This window comes from Vanessa tameamea, chromosome 14 (genome assembly GCF_037043105.1).
Source record: "Vanessa tameamea isolate UH-Manoa-2023 chromosome 14, ilVanTame1 primary haplotype, whole genome shotgun sequence".
NCBI lineage: Eukaryota > Metazoa > Arthropoda > Insecta > Lepidoptera > Nymphalidae > Vanessa > Vanessa tameamea.
In genome coordinates, this window is record NC_087322.1 from 5895784 (window position 1) to 5918384 (window position 22601).

The 22601-nt window shown below is 31.2% G+C and overlaps 1 protein-coding gene across 1 annotated transcript; it reads left to right on the plus strand.

The window, feature by feature from the left end:
• The first annotated feature begins 19993 nt into the window (after positions 1-19993).
• Positions 19994-20470, plus strand: LOC135193640 (histone-lysine N-methyltransferase SETMAR-like). Its single transcript, XM_064217012.1, has one exon. The coding sequence runs from the start codon at positions 19994-19996 to the stop codon at positions 20468-20470; it is 477 nt and encodes a 158-aa protein (XP_064073082.1).
• The last annotated feature ends 2131 nt before the right edge of the window (positions 20471-22601 follow it).

Below are 22601 nucleotides of genomic sequence, written 5' to 3' on the forward strand. Positions count from 1 at the left end.
TGAAAAATGGCATTTAAAAAAATAAATAAAAAAGAAATCCCGCTGAGATTCTTTCGCCGGTTCTTTTCGGGTCCGAGGTGTTAATTTCCGAATCAGTGGTAGCTTTTTGACCATCAATAAGTAAGTGTAACAATTCTATTTTTGGCTCGTTATAAAAAAAAATGAAGGTATGATATTTTTATTTTGAGCTGCAAATATTTAATAAGCTACAGTATTCTTCTCCTCAACATCAAGATCAATTGCTTAAGTGGTCTTGGTAGTCGCCTCACTTATATTGTGACAAAATTGTATTCTGTATTTTGTAAGTCTTCTTTGGATTATTTTTTTTTATAGGTAATTACGTACATGGTCTCAATTAGAGCTTATGACTTTTATTCATTCGCACCAAGCATGGTTGGTGGTAGGTTGTACATTTTATTTTCTTCAGTCTTTGTCTCCACAGTTCACATCAAACAGGTCTGTATGTTTTTATTTTCAGATAGTATTACGATCAGTCAATTTTACCATTTATTTTGAGCTTATAATATCTTTATAGATATAGTTGTCGTTGTATACCTATTACAATAATTTTGGTCTTATTTTCTATCGTGATAGTACAAATTCCACGCGAATCCAACTTACACTTGAATGGTTTTTGTAATAACTTTTTTTCCTTTTTTGTTATTTTAAAAGTTGTGTGATTTTTAAAGGAAGGAAATAATTAGTGAATTTCATGAATTATTAAGAAACATAAAATTATAATCGGAATCGTAATGAAAAACTAGTAAAACTTAAGTTTAACATTACGTGGTAGAAATGAAATATCTTCAAGCTTATTTTATAACAAAGAAATCGTAGTTTGTCGTGAAGTGTTAGCTCATTTTATCCGGCGTTAAGCCTTGAGGCCGAGAAAACGAAGTAAACGAAAATACTTTCTTAAAGCGAGTTCTTATTTATTTGTTACTTTAATACTTGTTTATACTCATACGTATTTTAAAGAGTTTCACGTCGTAACGATTTACTCTAAGGTCAATATAGTGACCAATGCTAATGAAAGTTCACATTGCTGCAATTAATATTCTTATTTGTGATTGGCTCACTGACCCTTTCAAGCGGGGCACAGAGTATAAAGTGTTATTGAGTATTAATTGATGCGTAATACTAAGCAAGCTCAAGTGTACGTCATTTTGTCAATGGAATTGTATTTGACGGTTCATCCTTCTTTTGCTAGATTATGCTAGCTGTACCCGCGACTTCGTGTGCGTTTGAATTTAACAAAAAAGTTATTGTTGTAGAATAAGTTACTCCTTATTACATCAGCTATCTGCCAGTGAAAGTTCCGTCAAAATCGGTCCAGCAGTTCCAGGGATTAGCCGGAACAAACATACAGACAGAGACAAAAATTGAAAAAAAAAAGTTATTTTTGTACATGTACCGTGTATACATACATATGCATTTAGTAATAAGCAGTTATTTTAATATTACAAATAGACATTTTTTTTATATCATCGGTAGGGAGAGAAAAGCCTCATTACTCAGTATTGTTGTGTTTGAAGTTCAAATGAGCCAGTGTAACTACAGGCAAGAGGGACATAACATTTTAGTTCCTAAAATTGGTAACGCATTTGTATGTCAAAAATGGTTAATATTTATTACAACGTCAAGCGATCGTGACCATTCACAGTGGCCATCAGGTGGCCCATTACGCGCCTACCAATCATGAAAATACTACTCTAGAACATTTGAAGCCCCCATTTAAGCTTTATTTGAAATTATAATACTTCCACGTAAACGGATCATACATGTAAATTTTTAAACTTGTAGGATTCGTTATATTTTAGTTACAAACCGAAACGTTTTAAATATTAACGTTTCTCCCTTTTCATCCTCACGGTGACTGATTTTTGTGACTCCGATTTCAAGTTATTATCTTTGGTATAGTATAAGATAAAAAAGATTTTGAATTCATATTTAGAAGTTTATGGACTAGAAAAAACTTTCAATACTTCTTAGAAGCTAATATTAATTTCTGTAGAAGTTTAGAAAACATGACAAGCTATTAGAAAATAAAATTTTTAGAAAGTCCTGGTTTGAAAGAAGTTTACAGAGTTTATCTAAGTAATACTGAATATAATTTCTATTAACTTACAAAAATATTCATCGTAACTCCAATTTCCATCACCGTGATAGTTTATCTTATAAGACTGCAGACCCCAAGGTTCGAACATCAAGCCGCGGATCAGTTAAACACAGTAGTGAAAGAAGTATTGGTATTTTCCAAAGATATCTGAGGTTTTTCTGTCAATAGATTCTTAGCGGTGGACCTAGGCAGTGTCTCGTACATGTGAAGTAATTTGGTTTGGCTTCTGAACTCTCTCGAGTCAATACGGATTGCTGACCCATCGGATGATGGTAACGTAGAGTGTATACCTGTTTGCATCCACACGCTTTAACACAAAAATATGCCCTGCGCTGTTGTTCAGCTTCAGTTGGAAGTCGTGACAGAAATCGGTCACGAGGACATTATCATAATTCAACCTTTTATTCAAGTAAGCAATCCCGTCTCTGAAAGTTAAATCTTTGTAATAAATGTATGAAAATCCGAAGGTCGTCTGAAAGACTACTCATTATGAAACTTTCATTGTGAAATAATTTTAATTTCATCAATTGTGCCAATGACTTTCCCAAGTAGACAAAATTATGTCTCTATTATGATTTTTGCAGGTTTCGTGTAAATTAAAAAGATTTCGCTCAGAACAATGAAACAATTATAAAAATATATATTATGTTTTTGATTGAGGTATTTATAATCTTGAAATTTTGTCGTACGGTATATTTTTTTTTCCATTTCTTCTTATTAGCTTCCTATTTAGAAGTTTTTTTAAACTTCCGTTTGTACGTTGTTGTAATTTTTATGGATGAATGTGTTTTTCAACTTGTTCAACTTCAACATTGTTAGAGATTAGTTATACTGGTAGTCGTTATACCCACTTATTTAAATCACCATGAAGATACAGAATACGAATGAATAAAAATATACCAAGAATTGAGAGAATGCACACCGTAATGTAATGGTTTCTGAGAAACGTCAGCTACAACTAAATAAAAATAAATCTTATGAAAGTTTTCGCAGTAAGTCATGAAAATTAATATGTTTTTATGAAAAGTTGTTCATTACTAAAAATACGATAAGAATATATTTACGTTCTTGGAATGTTATGAAAATGCATTTCATATGATTCTTATTACTTTTAATAGAATTTGTTTTGTGAGAGTAGGAATGTCTAATAAAAAAAATATATATTTATTGTTCAGATTCATGTTATAATTTCTTATATCTATTTAATTTTAAAATTATAATATCATAAATGAAACTATTGCAAAAGAAAACATTTAAAAGTCTCTCTGACCATATCTTCGTCACAGCAAATAAATACGAAACACTATATAATTCGTGTTTGCGCAAACATAGGTGAACTCCAAGTGCCTTCATTCTTATAGTTTGTCGGAACGGTAATACAATACGACCGTACTTACGTGGCTCCTGAGGCACGTGAGTAAGTGTTTAACTGTAGCCTTCCAAGTTCCCGGCTTTAACTTTGAGTTTTTTTGATAGAAAAATCCAATGAATCTTGGTTCGAATCGAAATTGATATGTTGGAATTATCCAAGTGTCAAGTAAATATGCTATAGAATTGTAGACACGGAGTGTAATAAAACGGTTTAGGGAAAAGACAACCCCTAAATCAATATATTTAATAGAATTCATTACCATCTTTTAGTTTCTTTGATCAACATTACCAATAATAATAAATATTTGTTATCGAATTTAGTGGACAAGGATTTAAATAAAATTGCTTTTCAGCTTTATCACAAATACTTTCAAAGGGCCCTTGTCAATTCTTGCCAGCGATTAAGGGATGTACATTTTTAAAATATATACGACAGCCTAGATTCTTAATGATATTATTGGTCCAATTCGGGGATTAAGCCTCAGGGATCTCGGGATCTCTAGAGCCTAAGATATTTTCAATAAGACAGCTGCTCCATATTGTGGCTCTTTCCAGCACTTTACACTTTCAATTTCTTAAATAAATTATAACGCACGAACCAATCCGGTAATTTCTATAATATGGCATATATTTATCTAAGAATACCTAATTATTGTTTAAAAAAGTAACAAACTATGCTAAACTGCCTTTAACATTCAATAAAAGTCAAGAGTGAACTAAAAACTTATACTTTAGCATTGCCATCGTCCAATTTAAAAGTTAAACTCGGTTGGTTCTCCAACGAATCTTTAAAATTACCTGAACATTTGTCGTAGAATATTTATTTGTGAAGTAGTCAGCCAAAGCAATGCTAAGCACATTTACTTAGATATGGACACTGACTCCAAAAGAATTAAATATGTAACAAAAATGTTGTATAACTTGCTTAATTAATCCTCTTAAAGCTTCACCCTAAAACGTACATAATTATAGTATTATTTTAAGTTATTAAGGTTTATGTACAGACGAAATCAAATATTATATTCGGTAATCGGTTTTACAAAAAAAAAAAATATTTTAAATATTGATATAGTACTTGTGAGGTTTACTGTGAGGTGGTCATTTTAACGAAATATGGAATTATTTTACATAAAAATAATTTAACATAATATATCTGCCTTTTTCTATTGCTTAGCTTATTACATTAATGCAGACCACTAGGTTCTGGGTACAAATCTTGGTTTAGTCCTTTATAAATATGTTGGGTTTTTCTGTGAAGACCTATGTGTGAACGTATGTGACCTGTGCATGTATTTCTCTCAAGTTCAATAGCCCGAAGTCAGTATGTAAAACTGTTGCTCCTAAACTCTCACCGATTGTGTTGTATTGCCAACCAACAGATTATTATGCCAATTACTACAAACTAAAATTACTACGAACCAGATAATATCACACTATAAGTCGTTATTGCTATATCGATCTGATAAACTCGAAAAATTAATTACTCAAAAGGCGGCGTAGGACTTTACGATAAGACGCGTATGATTTTCTTTCTTTTTGTACTGTTGTGATTAGTCGTTTTTTTTAACTTTACAACCCTGAACAGATTTAATCTACACATATATATATATATGTTATAAATAAGATTTTAAATTAACATGGTTATTTTTATTACTAACAGTATCTAAAACGGGATATTTACCATGTTTTTTATTTTTATTTGGTGGAGCTCGATATTTCGACATTATCTACGAATGTCTTGTTCACGAGACTGACGTTTTCGGGTAGATGTTGACGGCATTAGAAGTGTCCATATCGGACTACCTCCTTTCTCGTACGTAATATCGAGCTCCACCAAATAAAAATAAAAAACATGGTAAATATCCCGTTTTAGATACTGTTATGTTATAAATGTTATATAATAATAATAATAGCTCTGTCTGTCTGGCTGTTGCGCTTTCACGGCCTAACCATTTAACCGGATTTGATAAAATTTGGTATGAAGCAAGTTTGAATTGCGGTTCAAGTGCGTTTGAATTGCGACAGGTTATAAGTTACTTTTTGAATTTGGCATATGTTAGGATTCACACATCATTCAAATTAAAAGTACTTCATACAAGTAGGCTCTTGCAAGCATTTTTGAAATGCCATTTCACAGAATGAAATAAAACTATCACCAATCGGGAATGTAGGTGTTGCAGGGAATTTACTCTTTTTCACGAATGAAATGATTTTAATCAGTGATATACTGTTAAATTCTCATATCCTGTATGACAATCAACGAATGATATTTCCACGCTTTTTATCTAATATATAATCTTTTATCGAGGTAACTTTATTTATTAATGAGTTTTTTATCACTTATAACGATAATTCATAATTAAGGAATAATTATTATAATCAAAATTAAAATATACTAATAAAAGCACTTTTGTACTATACTGTTACAATGTTAAGATAAATGTAAAGCTATCACCAGTTCGGAGAGCAAATTTTACTGCGAAGAACCGGCCAATCTTAATTTTAATTTAATAATTTTATTTTTATATCTAAAATGTCGAAGGAGTTGGAACAAAGGAACCAATACCACATCCTGGAAGAATGTATTGAATTTGCGGAATCTGAAACTGGGTTTTTATTAGTTGAAGTGAAATCTTTGATTGCCATTGATTTTTCTTCAATAATCAACATCATTGTTACGAAGCTGTTAGTATTCCTACTTTATTATGAACACTGAAAAGATTTACCGAAATTGACTGCAAGTGTTATAAATAACGCGGAAAACTGTTTCTTGTAGAATTATTTTTTTTGAGTGACTATCGAGTTAACTAATTGAACAGTAAAAATATTTTTGTGTAATTTAAATTTAAAAAAAACCTGATATAACTGTATTTAGGTTATATTGAAATCATGTTTATCGTGATGAAACGATACATATTCATTAGGATTTGTTTCATTACGATAATCTTATTCAGTAATTTAAGTTAATTATAAAACAATGAGATAAATATGTACGTGTTCTGTCCATATAATAGGGATTTCTGAATTTAAGCTCTTAATTACCTTTGTCATCAAACATTTTACATAAACCGGGAAAGGTAGGCATTAATAAGTAGAATTGCTTTTGTAGTTTTAAAAGGCGGTATAACTTTACTTCAATGAGATCTCTTGATAGCATTTATTTTAGGAATACATTTGAAGAAATTCGCTCATATAAGCACTTGCAGCAAAACCTTTCAAATCTAAGCCTTTCTATAAAGCAATTGACTTTCTTTAAAAAATGTTTAATTCATTTATTAAGTTCTGTGCATTTGATATCACAAAATATTTCTAAGCATTAAATGTTCAAATCAACTAAAAAAAAATATATGAACATAATGAAAGATAAACGCTCACAATGATAATATTATTACTTCACTGAATAATTTTATTCTTTAGTATTATCGTAGTTCAAATATTTCATTGTTAATTAAAAAGCTCTCTGTTCAAGACACTGATAGAGTTTTTATCTCAATAGAATTGCTGTCCACAAAAGAATCGATTACAACTTATGAACGGAATGTTGTTGATAAGAACATACGCTTTGTAGTGCATAATATTCCAATTCCTTGATCGTCGGGTGATCCAGTTTAATGTAATATAGAATTATTTTACATAAAAATAGTTTAACTTAATATATATGCCTCTATTGGTTGGCTTATAATATTAATGCAGATCACTAGGTCCTGGGTACAAATCTTGGGTAGGAACTATATAAATATGTTGGGCTTCTGTGAAAATCTATGTGTGAACGTATGTGACCTGATATGTATTTCTGCGAAATTCAGTTGAAACCGTTGGTCCTAAACTCTCTCTGATTATGTCGTATTGCTATCTCATAAGATTATTATGCCAATTACTGCTAACTCAAATTGGTACGAACCAAATAATATCACACTATAGATACTCAAATAAGGTCCTCATATTAAGAGATTGGCGTGTAGAATTTGCTCGTTAGACTTCGTGGTAAAATTACCACTTGTTCACTGAGGTAGATAAGTCTCGCCGAGTTTATTTTAGTTATTTCTGCAGTATAATGTATAGGACATTATACTGCAGGTATTGATATTCTGGGTTATGAGGTATCAAATATTAATATTTATAATAATAAATAGGTAATATTTTTCCAAACGGTGTGACTTTTTTCCATAGTTGGGGAAAGTTTTACAGTGAACGACTATATAATATAGTAGTTGTTAGTAAGCAAATATTTTTTAATAGATCACTAAGAATACACTTACTTTATATTACTTACTTTTGAAAAAAGTTAACACTATTGTTAAGAACAACTTTATGCTACTTCCCAGTATACTATTGTCAATATTGTTAACGGAGTGACGTATAAGGTGACGTTTATGTCCTGGAATAAATTTGAGGTGAGTAAAAATGTATCAGGAAATATATTACCGTACAACTCCGTTCTATTGTCGGTCAGTATAAATCCATATATTCCGATAGAAAATGTCCATCAATCTAAATGGCAGAGTTTTTTTCCGCGCCAGTTAGTGACGTGTTCAGTCTGCGATTGATTTGCAAGTAATCGGATCAGTGCGAATGAAATTAAAATAGTGATTGATATACTCTGTTTTTGAAACAGTGATTGCAATTAGGAATTCTATGTATGTATATGTTTAAATTTTGTTACGAATTAAAATATTCAAACACGTCAAAATATTCCTGCCTCTTATTTGATGTAACAGTTGTTCAAAGACACTACAATGAGGCGAGTTTAAATATCAATGTTACATACGTTCGTGTAATATTCAACAATGTGGAGTTTGAAACTGACTGTGTTAGGAGACAGTGGACCCACGGTCACGTCGTTTGTGATGGTGGTATTAGGCAATAAATATTGAAGAGAAACGGAGTTAGAGTAACCCATTTTATGAAAATAACATAATACCAAACTAAACCACACAAAAAATGGTTATGGCAATAGAACTGACGAGTGGATGGTACCCATATGAGCACAAATTCTCACGATGAGCTTATATTTCATGGATTTAATTGACAGTAGACGATTTGCAAACAAACAAAAAAAAAACAAAAAAAAAATAGTTTACTAAATAAACTTTTTTTTTTAATAAAGAACTTTTGAATCTCTGGTTACTAGATAAAATTAAATGTGAACCTTGAATGTAGATTCCATCAAGACGAATCACCAATAAACTCAGTTTTCATCACGCCATTCACACTAACAAAGTTTACAAAAGAATATTTTTAATATAAACATGATTCATACTACATTACGATCTATGGTTTAATCCAAGCACGTTCTGAATGCAATCCATTTTTATGAAGCTGACCCTACAGAGCGGGTTTACATGCAAGGAATATATGAGTGTTTATTCGGCTAGCATTCACTTAGTTTGAATAGCGAATGCCATTTCGCCAAAAAAAAATGTTCACATTAATAAAATCGATTGTATCGTTTTTCCGATAACCTTCACCATATGACAAAAACCAGGTTGACAAAAGGCTTTTGCTCTTCGAATAAAATAGTTATATTGTATATACTTTTACGAATCAAAAATTATGTAAACTTTTTATATACCTACAAGCAATTTAATATAACAGTACGATTTTACCGTAAATCACGAAGCAGAATGATATGTCACATTATGCCCATAATTTGAGGATAAAATATCTAGGCAGCGGAGTAGTGATCAGGACTTTTTAGATGAAGAGTTGCCAAATCGTTGATTTCGAGAATGGATACAGAAAAACTTATGCATTTGTCTCAAATTGGTTTATTATTGCTGGTGGTAGGGCGTTGTGCAAGCCCGTCTCGGTAGGTACCCAGACATGACAAGTTCTACCGCCAAGCAGTAATACTTATTGTTGTATTCCGGTTTAAAGAATGATTAAGCCAAAGTGAATTAAGGCACAAGATACATAACGTCTCAGTTCTCAAGGTTGGTGGCACATTGGCTATGTATGAAATGATTAAGACTTCATACGGCAATAATATCTAGGAGGTGAACACCTTCGGATGACCCATTTGAGCGTCCACCTACCGATAAAATAAAAATTAATAAAAGTAAATCTGCAGTATTTCTTTATTTTTAACAACACTGATTTTGGCAGATAATGAGGGTTATTAGTAATGAATAATATATTCAAAAGTTGTTGTTTGAGAGTTTGAAACTCGACTTTTGTTAGCTTACAAAATAATGAAGTAATCAATATAATATATAATTAAGAGTTTCAGAAGGTTTACAGCCGACTATAAATTAAATTTTAAAAAGGGTACAAGATAACGCATTTTTTCGAAGCTTGAAAATACATATAAAAATATCCACGTGTTAAACAAGTGGGGTTCCTTGATATCTCAACTAACCATTACACATGAGCAAACTTTCCACGCCATAATGAGTCACAAGGGATATATTGCACATTTCACCGTGACCCCTAAAAGTACACTGCAGTTGCAAAGTGCAGCTCTGTGGCGATACAGGTTTGACTATTAACCCGTCTCTAAATTGAACTTTGCGATAAGTTCTGTTTTTCTTAGCCACTTAAATAGCCTACATACACCTTCTTATAGCCTATTTCATGTTTTCGGGCTCTTAAACCCTTTGTCCCCCTCTGTGACCCGTCACAATCCTCTCAATCGCATGTGTTAGATTTTTTTATAGAGACTTAATACATTATGTCAGGATATTTTAAGATAATTTCTATTTCTTTATTATATTTTAAGGTTATAAGACAATAAAAGATTATGTATGAAACACGAATATTTATTTAGCCATTATGATAGCTGTAGTAATCGTAATATTGTATCAATTAATATTTACATTAACACCAATTACCTTAATACTAACTTTGTATCTTGGTAATTGCAAAAAAAAACACAATTCATATAATATTATCAATAATTTAACAAGCAATAACAATTATACTTTATCACAAAATTATATCGTACCTTAAATGTTAACACCTTGCTGCTCCAGGAAGAGTAAAGAGTAAAGTAAAGTGTTCTGTACCTTTTTTTTTTTGTATCATGTTTGAAGTAGTGCTGTTGGCCCTACTGGCCTTTACAGCGTCTCCGAACGTTGGGGCGAGTGTTCTGTACCGAGCTTCCATCACTTATATAAGCCTCACTACAAATCACGTGACTCACAATAATGTCACAGAAAAGTCAGAGTACCCTCTTATTTAATATCAATGTTATTAACACGATTCAAAAATAACTTAAGAGCATAGTTTGTCAGCGTGGGAATTTATTTTAGAACACACACATAGGTATTTTCCAATAATACACTTGCATTGTGCAGTGTATCGTACGCACCCCCTAGACAATTAGTTGCTTGTTTTCGTTGCAACGAATAAATTAAATTTTCATTGCGCGTTCATAACGTAGGATTTATAAAAATACATTTATTTATGAGTAATGTATTAGCTATAAGGTTGTCACTCGCAAACACAATTATAAATTATTTGTTAGCATAGGGTGCAGTCAGAGTGCATTAAGATGCCTCATATACATTATGATTTTTATTGATACTGCTCTCCTCTAACTAAATTATTATTTTCTGGATATTTTAAGGTTGGTAGGTATAACGAATTAGGGCGTTAAGACACATTAAATAATCACTTACTTAAATTTTATAAATAAAAATAATGGAGGTAAATATTAATCAGTTTTTTTTTTTAATTAACTAAAAACTAAAGACATAAATCTTCTTGGTTAAACAAGTCAATTAAAATTATTTTATATTACACAAAAATCAGGGGGCGGCCCGCTGACGGTATCTGGTCTTGAAAGGTACTAACTAAGTATAGCATCAGTACAAAATGGAATGTATATCAACCGTTTTTGCTTAGCACTATGCACTATTTTAATTAAGCATTTAAATAATTAGAAATTAAGCAGACGAACTAAACGACATGAGTTTGGGTATGAGTTGGCGTTTGTTTTAAATTTCGTATTAAGAGAAAAAAATAAGCAGGATAGTGCAAAAATTACATTACATTCAGGTTCATTCGGGTATTCACTATGTTCATCCTTACAATTTTGTACTTTTAATTCGACATTAGGGGAAAATAGTTACCCTTTGTACACTTTTCAGATTTTATTTTTTTACGATGTGATTAATTGCCGTATTTACCTAGTTTATGTGCTTAAGTGTAACAAATATATTATAGTTTGTTACAAAAAAGTCCAAAACAATTATGACAAAAGGTTAAAGGGTTATAGGCTTTTTTCTACATAAAATAATTGTACGAATGTACCCCACGTATTGGTATGGTAGGGGTACGTTCGTACAGTAAATGCGGTAAATTCGTACGCCATGGGGTAGATTCATACAGGGTAATTAAAAAGCCAATTAAAATCGTTCAATTTTTATTAATTATTACAAAAATATTTATTTATCAAAGAACTAACTTAATAATATGTGACTTGACTAATAGTCGATAAATATTGAAAAGTAAAAATTAACAATTGCATCCCACGACACTCGCGCCCCACCCTTATGCTAACTTGTCTATGTGTGCGTAGACGATTCGCGAAATTATAAGACTCGGCTCGAAATAAAAACTGACGTGCTCCCACCTTGAGATCTGGGGAGGGACTGAAAATTTATTGACAGCGATGTCGAATAATAAGTCAAAACCGTCAAATGATTTTCTCCATACTAAAAAGTATGGACGACGAATGCCAAAAAGTAAGCAATATTTAAATAAAAATTACTATAATATTATGTGATATAATAGAAATTTAACACGGTGAACTTATTATTTACACTTTTGTGTCCCCGTTTAACCAAAAATACATGTATAAACTAGCAGCTAAATAGCTTAAAAAACGTTAATAGAAAAGGTCGATTTCAGTGTTTGGAGTGATGTTGACGATGAATTTACTGAGTTATTAATACAAATTTTATAAATATCACGCGGTGAAACTTGAGATCTATCTATTAAGATACTGAATGTTTTTTTTCATCCATAATCAATGCTCCAGTTTTAAGATATTTCGAAAATAGTAAGCGCTATTTAGGCGTTCCGCAAGGACTGTCCTCTTAAATTAAATTATTATTATTACAGAATTGTGTACAATACATAGTGTAAGCCTTGTTTGTAATCGTCTTATTATTTATTTATTTCTTACTTAATCTGACACATGCATGATTCTCAGCATGATCGCAGATGAATCTAATTAATTACCGGAATTGGAAAAATGTTGATAATATAATATTTAAATTGGGATTATACATTATAGGAGATACGAATCATTACACATGCGAGTTAGATAAAACTCGAGTGTCTTTGTTATTAACTATTACTACGCGCGTGTGTGGAGTTACAAGCTGCAACACACAGATTATCTGAAACACTTTACAATAACATACTTTATTCTTATGACCTTAGAGCTTAAAATAAAATAATAAAATTTTGTTATACATGTGATATATTGTCCTAAATTAAAGCCAATGGGAACAAACTTTAATTTTAATGAATTCCTATTTCAGTTTACAAATTGAGTTTATAATTATGTGAATGTGAATTTTGATAATTAATTCATAAAATTTACTTTTTATTAAGTAAATGGTTATTTAAGTATAAAGTGGGGTATTTTATGCGAAAATTGCATTACACGAAGCAAAACGCCGTCATTATTATTCATCAAGCTGGTTATGACGTTAATTTAGCAAAACTTTGCAAAGAGTTTCTCGCAAGGTCATTTGTATCTTGGATTGGTACTAGTAGCAAACCTGGATACCTTTGGAAGGTAGTTGGAAGATTATAATTATATTCACATAGGGTTACAATAATGTAATAATATAAATAATATAGTTAAATAGCGGAATAGAAAGAAAATAAAGAAAAATATATTATATAAAAAATTTTTTACAATGTTAAAGAGGGTTTGTGTTTGTAGTAAAGTAATAGGTATTACCTATTGAAACTTATCAATTCTTATGTTAATGAATATATTCTCTTGTCTAATAAAAAAAAAAAAAAATTGAAACTTAGTATGAAATACACTTTCGTAGTGTTATTAATTATAATTTATCATAATTATTATATGTCTCAGTTGAAATTCCATTACGTTTGTATAGTAGTTTCTATTATTCTTACTTCTATTGTTAATATAATAAATTAAAAAAAGCCTTTGTTTTGTGCCATTTAAATAATTATACACTGAAATCTTAAACATACAGACCTATACAATATCTTTCTTCATTATCTATCTTAAAATAGGTAGGCAGACTGGCTTATGGGCTACTTAATAGTAACCATTCATAGTCATTAGCGAAGTAAGATATATTAACCATCCCTTACATCACCCATGCGCTACTGACCTTGGGAAATTAAATGTTATTACTCTTTTGCATGTAGTTATATATATATTTTTTGTTATTTCGTTCTCGCTAGAAAAACTAAAGTGAGGGAGGAGGGAGGGTGGTCTGCATGTGAGACTCTCGTGCCGAATGCTCCGAACCTACAAAAAAACCAGCGGTACGAAACTATTCAGGGGTCGTCACATACGTCTCCGGACCAACTGCTAATCGGCCCCCACCCAAAGGATCGCCACCTGGTGGAAACACACCTCCAACAGCCATCTCAGATAAATCGGCACCTTATTGTATCGGAGCTTCCTAATCATCATGAACATGAGCCTGTTAAAGGCATTCGCCACGTCGAGTGACAATGCCAGGAACACCCGGGTCACCGCTTCCGTGGTCCGAGTTTTCAGGGCGTCTAGGGTTTCTTAGCAGCAGCAGACCTTTTAAGTTAAAATCAAGACCGTTTCGTCTGCGACAGTGGAATTAATTCGAAGTTTTCGAATTAGTTATCAATCATTGATCGAAATTCGACTTTTGTTCATTAAATTATTCATAAAAGTGTAAGATTCATTATTTTGAATTGGAATTCGATTACATTGTATTATTGGTTGGAGAACCGAGACGGCCCAGTCAGTTTTATTTAATATTAATAGTGTCTAAAATAACAAATCTTCCTTTTTATACCGGAAAAATGTTCCAACCACCTGCATCGAATAACCATTCCTTACAACGCCTTTCGCCACTAACCTTGGGAATAGTGATGTTATGTCTTTTGTGCCTGTAGTTACACTGGCTCAATCACCCTTCAATCTGGAATACAAAAATACTAAGTATTGCTGCTTGGCGGTTGAATATACGACAATAGCGTGGTCTCTATTCAGACGGGTTGAAAAATGGTCTACTACTAAGTGAAATATTAATCTATTATTTAAAATATATTAAAAACTACTGCTAGCATTCATCACGATTCGTTGATTTTATAAGAAAGTCGTTGGCGAGTTTACATTGAACGTTGACGTCACTTCGTAAACATTCAATCGACACTATAAAAAGTTTTTGTATGCATCAAGTTTTTAGCTTATTTTCTCTGGAATTTTAACTAAAGAATGTGTGATAATTACCTAAGTTTTAAAAGCGCCATTCTTTCACCGAGAAAAATGTCCTTTTTCCAACATAAATCAAGCTCGCTTTCTTGATTTTTATTTTTTATTTTTTAGTCGGTGAAATAAAAATACAGATTTTTACCAGAAACTAGTTTTTAATCTCGAAAAGACTTGCAACTATTTTATAATGTTCACTTTTTTAGAAAATTATTAGATGTTATTATCTGATGCATGTATCTATAATATATGTAACATAACATAACATAAACAGCCTGTAAATTTCCCACTGCTGGGCTAAAGCCTCCTCTCCCTTTGAGGAGAAGGTTTGGAGCATATTCCACCACGCTGCTCCAATGCGGGTTGGTGGAATACACATGTGGCAGAATTTCGTTGAAATTAGATACATGCAGGTTTCCTCACGATGTTTTCCTTCACCGCCGAGCATGAGATGAATTATAAACATAAATTAAGCACATGAAAATTCAGTGGTGCTTGCCTGGGTTTGAACCCGAAATCATTGGTTAAGATGCACGCGTTCTAACCACTGGGCCATCTCGGTTCTATAATATACAACGTATCTATATTATCTAGCTCTTGAACTAGATACCATATCATTAAACGTAAAACAGTTGGTTCAGCAATGTCTCAAATTGATTTTGGTTTTTGGCGAGACGAGATAGGATAGAATACGAAAATTTTAAAGAAATGAAGTCCGATGCAGTTTCACCTTTTTAAATTATGCTTAAAATTAATTTTCTGCTCATCTGTGACATAATACATTGTTGATTATAGTTAGGTCGTTGGAAAACCTAATTTTACTGTAATTAGTTCGTAATAATAACTCAATATTATATTAACAGAATACGTATTATATAATACTTTGATTCTGGCAGAGCTCAATGAATACACAGTAAATAAAACTCATTTCCGTATTATTTGTGTTCTATGGCTTAACCCATCGCATTTGTTCAATGAAGTGTAATCGGGATAACTCAAATGCCTTCGTTTATACGAAAAGTGCTAGGATGTTAGATGAAAAATTCGCAAGATTTTTGTTGGGTCGACAATGAAGAGTTTCTTATAATTTAAACTTTTCGTAATCGACATACATTTTTCGTTTATAAAAGATAAATTTCTTTATTCAAATATACGAGTCAAAGAAATAAATAAATATTACCTAATTATTTCTATTAAATATAATTAAAATTAATAAATCATATATGACCATAATATATATTGCACAAATCATAACCAGAGAGAAAATGGTTCCCGTCACGTTTTGAATTGATCAGTGGTAACACAATATACACGTACATAATACTAATTTCCATGAAATTTCATTCTTGTTAATTATTGGTTTAAAGAGCTTTGAAATATAATTTGTGTCATCTTTTCGATAATTTACATAATAAATATATTCTGTGTCTAAAGTTAAATAATTTAAGACCAAATTTTTTTTATTATAATATACGTCTGACCTCAACGGAGGCAAGAAATTGCACCGGAGATATACTCAAGTGCGTACGTAAACACTTTCTATTCTCTTACACACATTATCCGATGGAATTTAATTGCTTTCAACTTTGAATCGATAACTTTCTCAGAATTAATTAAATCCCAAAATCTTATTATTGCATCAATTTTTATTAAAACTCGCGATCTCGGCACCAGGACTTCACCGTTATACTCGTAATTAGTCACCAACGGATTTATATAAAACTAGAATACGATTTGTAACGAAAAACTTTTTCGTCGAATAAAATTGTTTTTAAAAGTAATAAAACTAAAATATATCGTTGCAAATGTAAAAAGTTTTAGTATTCATCGCTTTTACAGTAAATAAACATTTCACTAAAAAGTTTTTATGTTAACAACGTCCATGATTGTTTATGTTCGAATATCACAATTTAGATGTTCCACATAGTGTTTTAAAATCTCATCTGTGGTAAGATGTCGCATTTTCAAATGCTATTAGCTGCAGTCTGCGGTAATCACCCAGGCACTCAAAGAGCTACGTACTGTCTTCTTAGTAGAACTTTGTTTTCTTGCGCTTTCTTGGTTGTGTGCCCTATTATAGCTTACTTATATATTTATTTGTATTTTACTATCAAAAGATACAATACTTGAATTTTTAACTAATCTGTGCTAACGTCACTGACTTTTTATGTTCTTTAATTTGTCTAATGAATTTTATGATCAGCTGTAAATGAAACTATCTATAACCTGCACGTTGGATGGGATTCTACAATTATTAGTAAAAAAATACCTATAAATCTATACGTAAATGTAAGTAATAATTATGTTTGTGTTTTTCTTCAGGTTCAATGTTGTTATTATCCATATTATTATTATAAATGCGAAAGTAACTCTGTCTGTCTGTCTCGCTTTCGCGCCATAACTACTGGACCGATTTAAATGAAATTTGGTACACAAATAGTCTAGAGTCTGAGAAAGGACACTTATAAACTAACATGTCATTATAAACTATCACCCACATAGGAGGGATTTTTGGAAATTCTACCCCTAAAGGGGTGAAATAGGAGTTGAACGTTTGTATGGATTTCCGTCATTTTTTAAGTTGGAAACATAATACTATATATTTAGGATACTCATTAAAAAGGAGTATATAATAAGCGATGAAACTATGTATGAAAGTCCGTAATTTTTTAAGTTAGAAATATGAAACTTTATTTTTGGGACACTGATTAAAAAGGGGTAGATACTTATAGACATTTTGTATATAGAATAGTCTGGAAGACCGTCATTTTTGAAGTTAGAAGCAGGTAACTTTATTTTTGGGCTAATGATTAAAAATGAGTAGATATGTATTTAAGCGATTCTTGATATTTTACGCCTAAAGGGAAAAATAGGTGTTGACATTTCGTATACAGGTTAGTCTGGAAGTCCGTCATTTTGAAGTTAGAACCTTGAAATTTTATTTTTGGGCTACCGATTAAAAATTAGTTGATTCGCATTTAATCGTTTCTGGATATTCTACCCTAAGGGCTGAAACAAACCAATGTGGAATACAAAGAGGTCTTACATTAACGTAATATTTTAAGTTAATTTGTAAATATATTCATGTTCTACGCAGGCAAAGCGGGTAACAGCTAGTAGTTTATAATTTTATTAAAAACGCTTTAAAAGCATATACATTTTATTGTACACAGTATACAAATAAGTCTTCCAAAGTGAAATAGCCTAAATTCCGGTAAGGAAGCCGTTGGAGTGTTTATTCGATCTTGAAATTATTGTAACTTCTAGCCAAAGAAATGAGCATAATATGTTTTTTTTTCAATAATATTTTTGTACTAATGAGAATTAAGTCAAAGATTTCTCATTTGTTACTATAAGCCTTGTTCTATAGAAAAATAAAATATATCTATCATTGAATATATCAAATGTCAAAATAGTTGATAATACAATCTATTCATATGTATGTACATATACTAAAATTGTAGTGTCTGTTTGTAATTTTAAAATAACCGCAATTTACTAAATCCATGTACCGGGTACATATACCAAAATATATTTTTTTTCAATTCTTAACTGTCTGTTTGTTCCGGCTAATCTCTTGAACGGCTGGACCGATTTTGACGGGACATTCACTAGCATAAAGCTGATGTTATAAAGAGTAACTTAGGCTACAACCATAACTTTTTCGTTAAATTCAAACGCGTATGAAGTCGCGGGCACAGCGAGTAATATATAAAATTGGTTATTTTACACAGACGTCTATGTTTACTTGTGAAGAAAATAAAGTATCTCATTGAAATAAGTAAACCATTCAAGATTACTACTGAATAAAGAAATCAAATGCTAATGTCATCGGCTTTTGTGCCCAGTGCGCCTACTTGTGAATACTCAATATTCTAATGCGTCGTAATAAAGTATTCTATTACCATTGAAAACGTTCCAACCCCTACCCACGCATATGAACGAAAATGAGCAATAGGCTTTTGTATTCTGCCTAAAGTTGGTTAATCAAAAATAGCTACGTCCACGACTTTATATACGATGACTCTTAAAACGACCATTACTTGACATTCATCGGAGTACCTTTTGAAATGGTATGAAATTTGTTTAAAAAAATAGCATCTTCTGTAAATGATTTGAACCCAATTTTTGTTCGAATTAACTTATAAACTGATAATATTTAGTTTTAGGAAACATAAAGATGACTAACCTAAGATTGTATTTTAGTTTTATTTATCAGTACGTTACTATTTATTCTGTTAAATGCTAAGATTTTTATATATTGATGAGTTTATTACGCACGTATGTGAATAGACTGTTTTCTACTGGAAATTAGAATTAAGTAGTCATGTAATAAAATACATTGTCAGAGGCTCTAAAATTCCAGTTTACGTAATATTCTATCGGTATTTTTAATGCCTTGAATCATAAATATAAAATGAAATAACGCACTTTAATTCTACGCTTTTTTCGCTATCGACTTCTGCTAACAACAAATGTCAAAATATAAAGAAATCAATTTCGGACATGTCGTGACCAGATGTTTTTCTTTCAGTTGATGTTATTTTAAATGAAAAGTTTTATGTAAAGGTTATTTATAAAAGTTTAGTAAGAAAGTATTTATTAATTAACCTTTCGAAAAAACTGGCTTAACTAATACAATGTGTAAACTATAAGTTGCATAAAAGATAATTACAATGTTTTCTACCTTTTCGAAGTCCTATTGTGTTCTACCTCCAAATACTTTGAGTTTTTCTTTTATATCATTTCCAAAAGCAGATAAATAAATTCACCTGATACTACGTAATTAATATGGCCCTCAGATTCTTGCTTTACATAAAGTGTAAAATAATTCTGATTCCGTTATGTCCCTTGTGTAATTGCACTTAATATTTTATCAATGTCATATTAACTAAGCAAAATATTAGGTCCTTACATATGAAATTAGCGTTTTGTAATACTGACCACTTTGATCTTAAATATCTCATCTTTTGTTAAAAATTCCAAATTCTATTTTATAAATTTATTTAGCTGGTACATTTAATTTTTGAAAACAGTCATTCATTTGTATTTTCCTCATTATTTTTTTCTTTGGCGTCCCTTATTACTGCACAATGGAAAACATGAAATATCGGTATATTTACGAGTACGAGTTCTACCGTGGCACCAGTGCTGCAGAAACAGCTCGAAGGATTAATGTGTACGGCGCTGGTGTCGCAAAAGAAAGCACGTTACGATTTTGGTTTCAACGTTTTCGTTTTGAAAATTTCGACCTTCAGAACCAACCCTGTGGACGGCCGGAGACCAAAGTGGAAAATGAAGAATTAAAGGCTATTGTGGAAGCGGATTCATTACAAAGCACTTCAGAGACAGCTGTAGCCTTCGGGGTTAATGATAAAACTGTATTAATCCACATGAAGCAAATCGGGAAAGTTAGACGAGCTACAATTGGTATGTCTGCGCCATGCAACGTACGCCCCGGACCTTGCTCTAACAGATTACCATTTTTTCCGGAATTTGGACCACTTCTTACAAGAAAAAAAAATCAATACCGATGCGGCAGTCCAAACCACCTTCAAAGAGTTTATTAATTATCGTCCCCATGATTTTTTTAGTAAAGTGATCAATGAACTACCTATGAGATGACAAAAAAGCATAAAAAACAACAGTGCATACTTTGATTAACTAAATATATTTTACAAAAAAATTGAAACAAACTGACTTTGTATTCAATTTTCTAACATTTTTTTTATGTGTGTCGTAGAAGCCGTAAGTCAGTATTATTCAAATATTTTTATTAGTACAGATAGTACGTACATATGTACGCTGCAATAATAACCTTAAAACTTTAACTTCTGATCGCCGGACGACTCAAATGCCAGCGAAATCTGGCGCGCAGCAGGTGCTATTCAGGCGTGACACGGACGGGATTAAAGAGCGCCAAGTAAATTGCATTTAAATAAACTTACGTACCCGTTTCTAAAGGATTAAATCCTTTAGAAACCTTTATAACAGTATAAAATATATTTTAATAACGATTCGATGTCTTAGTATAATTAAGGAAAATAAGTAAGTAGTAATTTTAAGTGCAATTCGAAGTAAATAAACTGTATCTGCAATCAGCTGTATTTTTGATAACAATAACTGTCCGTTAAAGTAAAATTATTATTTATTAGCCAGGTCGAATGTAGAATGAAGAATAAGTCACCAGGCGGCTATTCTCTTGGTTGGGGGATAAATATGTTGCAGAATTTCATCCAAAACTTACAACGTGCATTTGTTTTCGGCACATTCTCAAAACCTTTTCATTTACCTTTCAAATTATTATAAGAAATTCAGCATGTAAAAATTCAGTGGTGCATTCCTAGATTTTAATGTTTAAAGATCGAAGCGTATTACCTATTGGACCATCTTGGCTTTTAAATAAGCAAAATTATTGTAGAAATTAGCATACGATAATCAATCATTACGCCAAAGTTGAGGTTAAGTACCCATTGAGAACGTTTACCCAATTTAAAGTACATGTTATTTGTTTAATCTATAAGCCACTTATTAGAACTGATTTGTTAGCATAGTAGTGGATCACTTTAAGATTTGATATGGCTTACAGTGTCATCTTCATGAACGAAATGATGTCCAGTTAACGTTCTGGTTATATAGTTCATTAATATATATAAGAAATTAAGTTGGACCTAAAACGCTTCCTTGTGAAATGCCATAATTTATTTCAATAAAGTTCAATTCGTCATGATTGACGAATTGACTAGTAACATCATTTTTTGCAATAGATTGAATATAAACCGTATTACATTACTATTTTATTATTCAACAATTAGAGTATTAAATGTTGCGATAACATCTTCGATAAATTTCCCTTGCCCTCTTTCGAATTTGAAATCAGATATAATATTATATTCATTTTAAATAATGATTGATGATTCTAAATTGAATATCTATTTTATTTTGCCGAAACATATTCAGTGTTTAATATATTAGCAGCCTGTAAATTCCCACTGCTGGGCTAAGGCCTTTGAGGAGGTTTGGAGCATATTCCACCACGCTTCTTTCGCAGAATTTCGTTGAAATTAGACACATGCAGGTCGTGGCGAGCACGAGATGAATTATAAACACAAATTAAGCACATGAAAAATCAGCGGTGCCTGCCTGGGCTTGAACCCGAAATCATCGGTTAAGATGCACGCGTTCTAACCACTGGGCCATCTCGGCTCGGCCATCTATAATATAACAACACAGATTTTAGTTTTAATTAAATTTATATAAGAATAAATGGAATAATAGATTAAGGAATCACAACAGTTATATAGAAATGTTTTATTGTAAAACAATATCTGTTAATATAAATAATCATTATGAGCGTTGATTAAAAATTTTAATTAGAAATATTTATACATTGTTTTATTAAAAATTACATTCTATAGGAATTGCCTTTAATTTGATTTTTAAATTATTAATTAAACACAGTATCTAATTTGATGTATTAGCTCTTTTAATCCGGCTTAAGCCCTGGCTGTATTGAAAGCGAATACTTTGAAACGGTATATTTATATTTGAGGGTTAGTGAAAGTAATCATGTTACATTTACACAGAAAAATAATAAAAGTTATTTTTTATTAATTAATAACTTAACAATATAAATAGTAAAATGAAACTAAAATATGTTAAAGCACATACATATAGAAGTACTTCTTTTATAGACATATT

Bases quoted from the DNA above. Each gene is read 5' to 3' on its own strand.
- LOC135193640 (XM_064217012.1), top strand. From the start codon at position 19,994: ATGGAAAACATGAAATATCGGTATATTTACGAGTACGAGTTCTACCGT.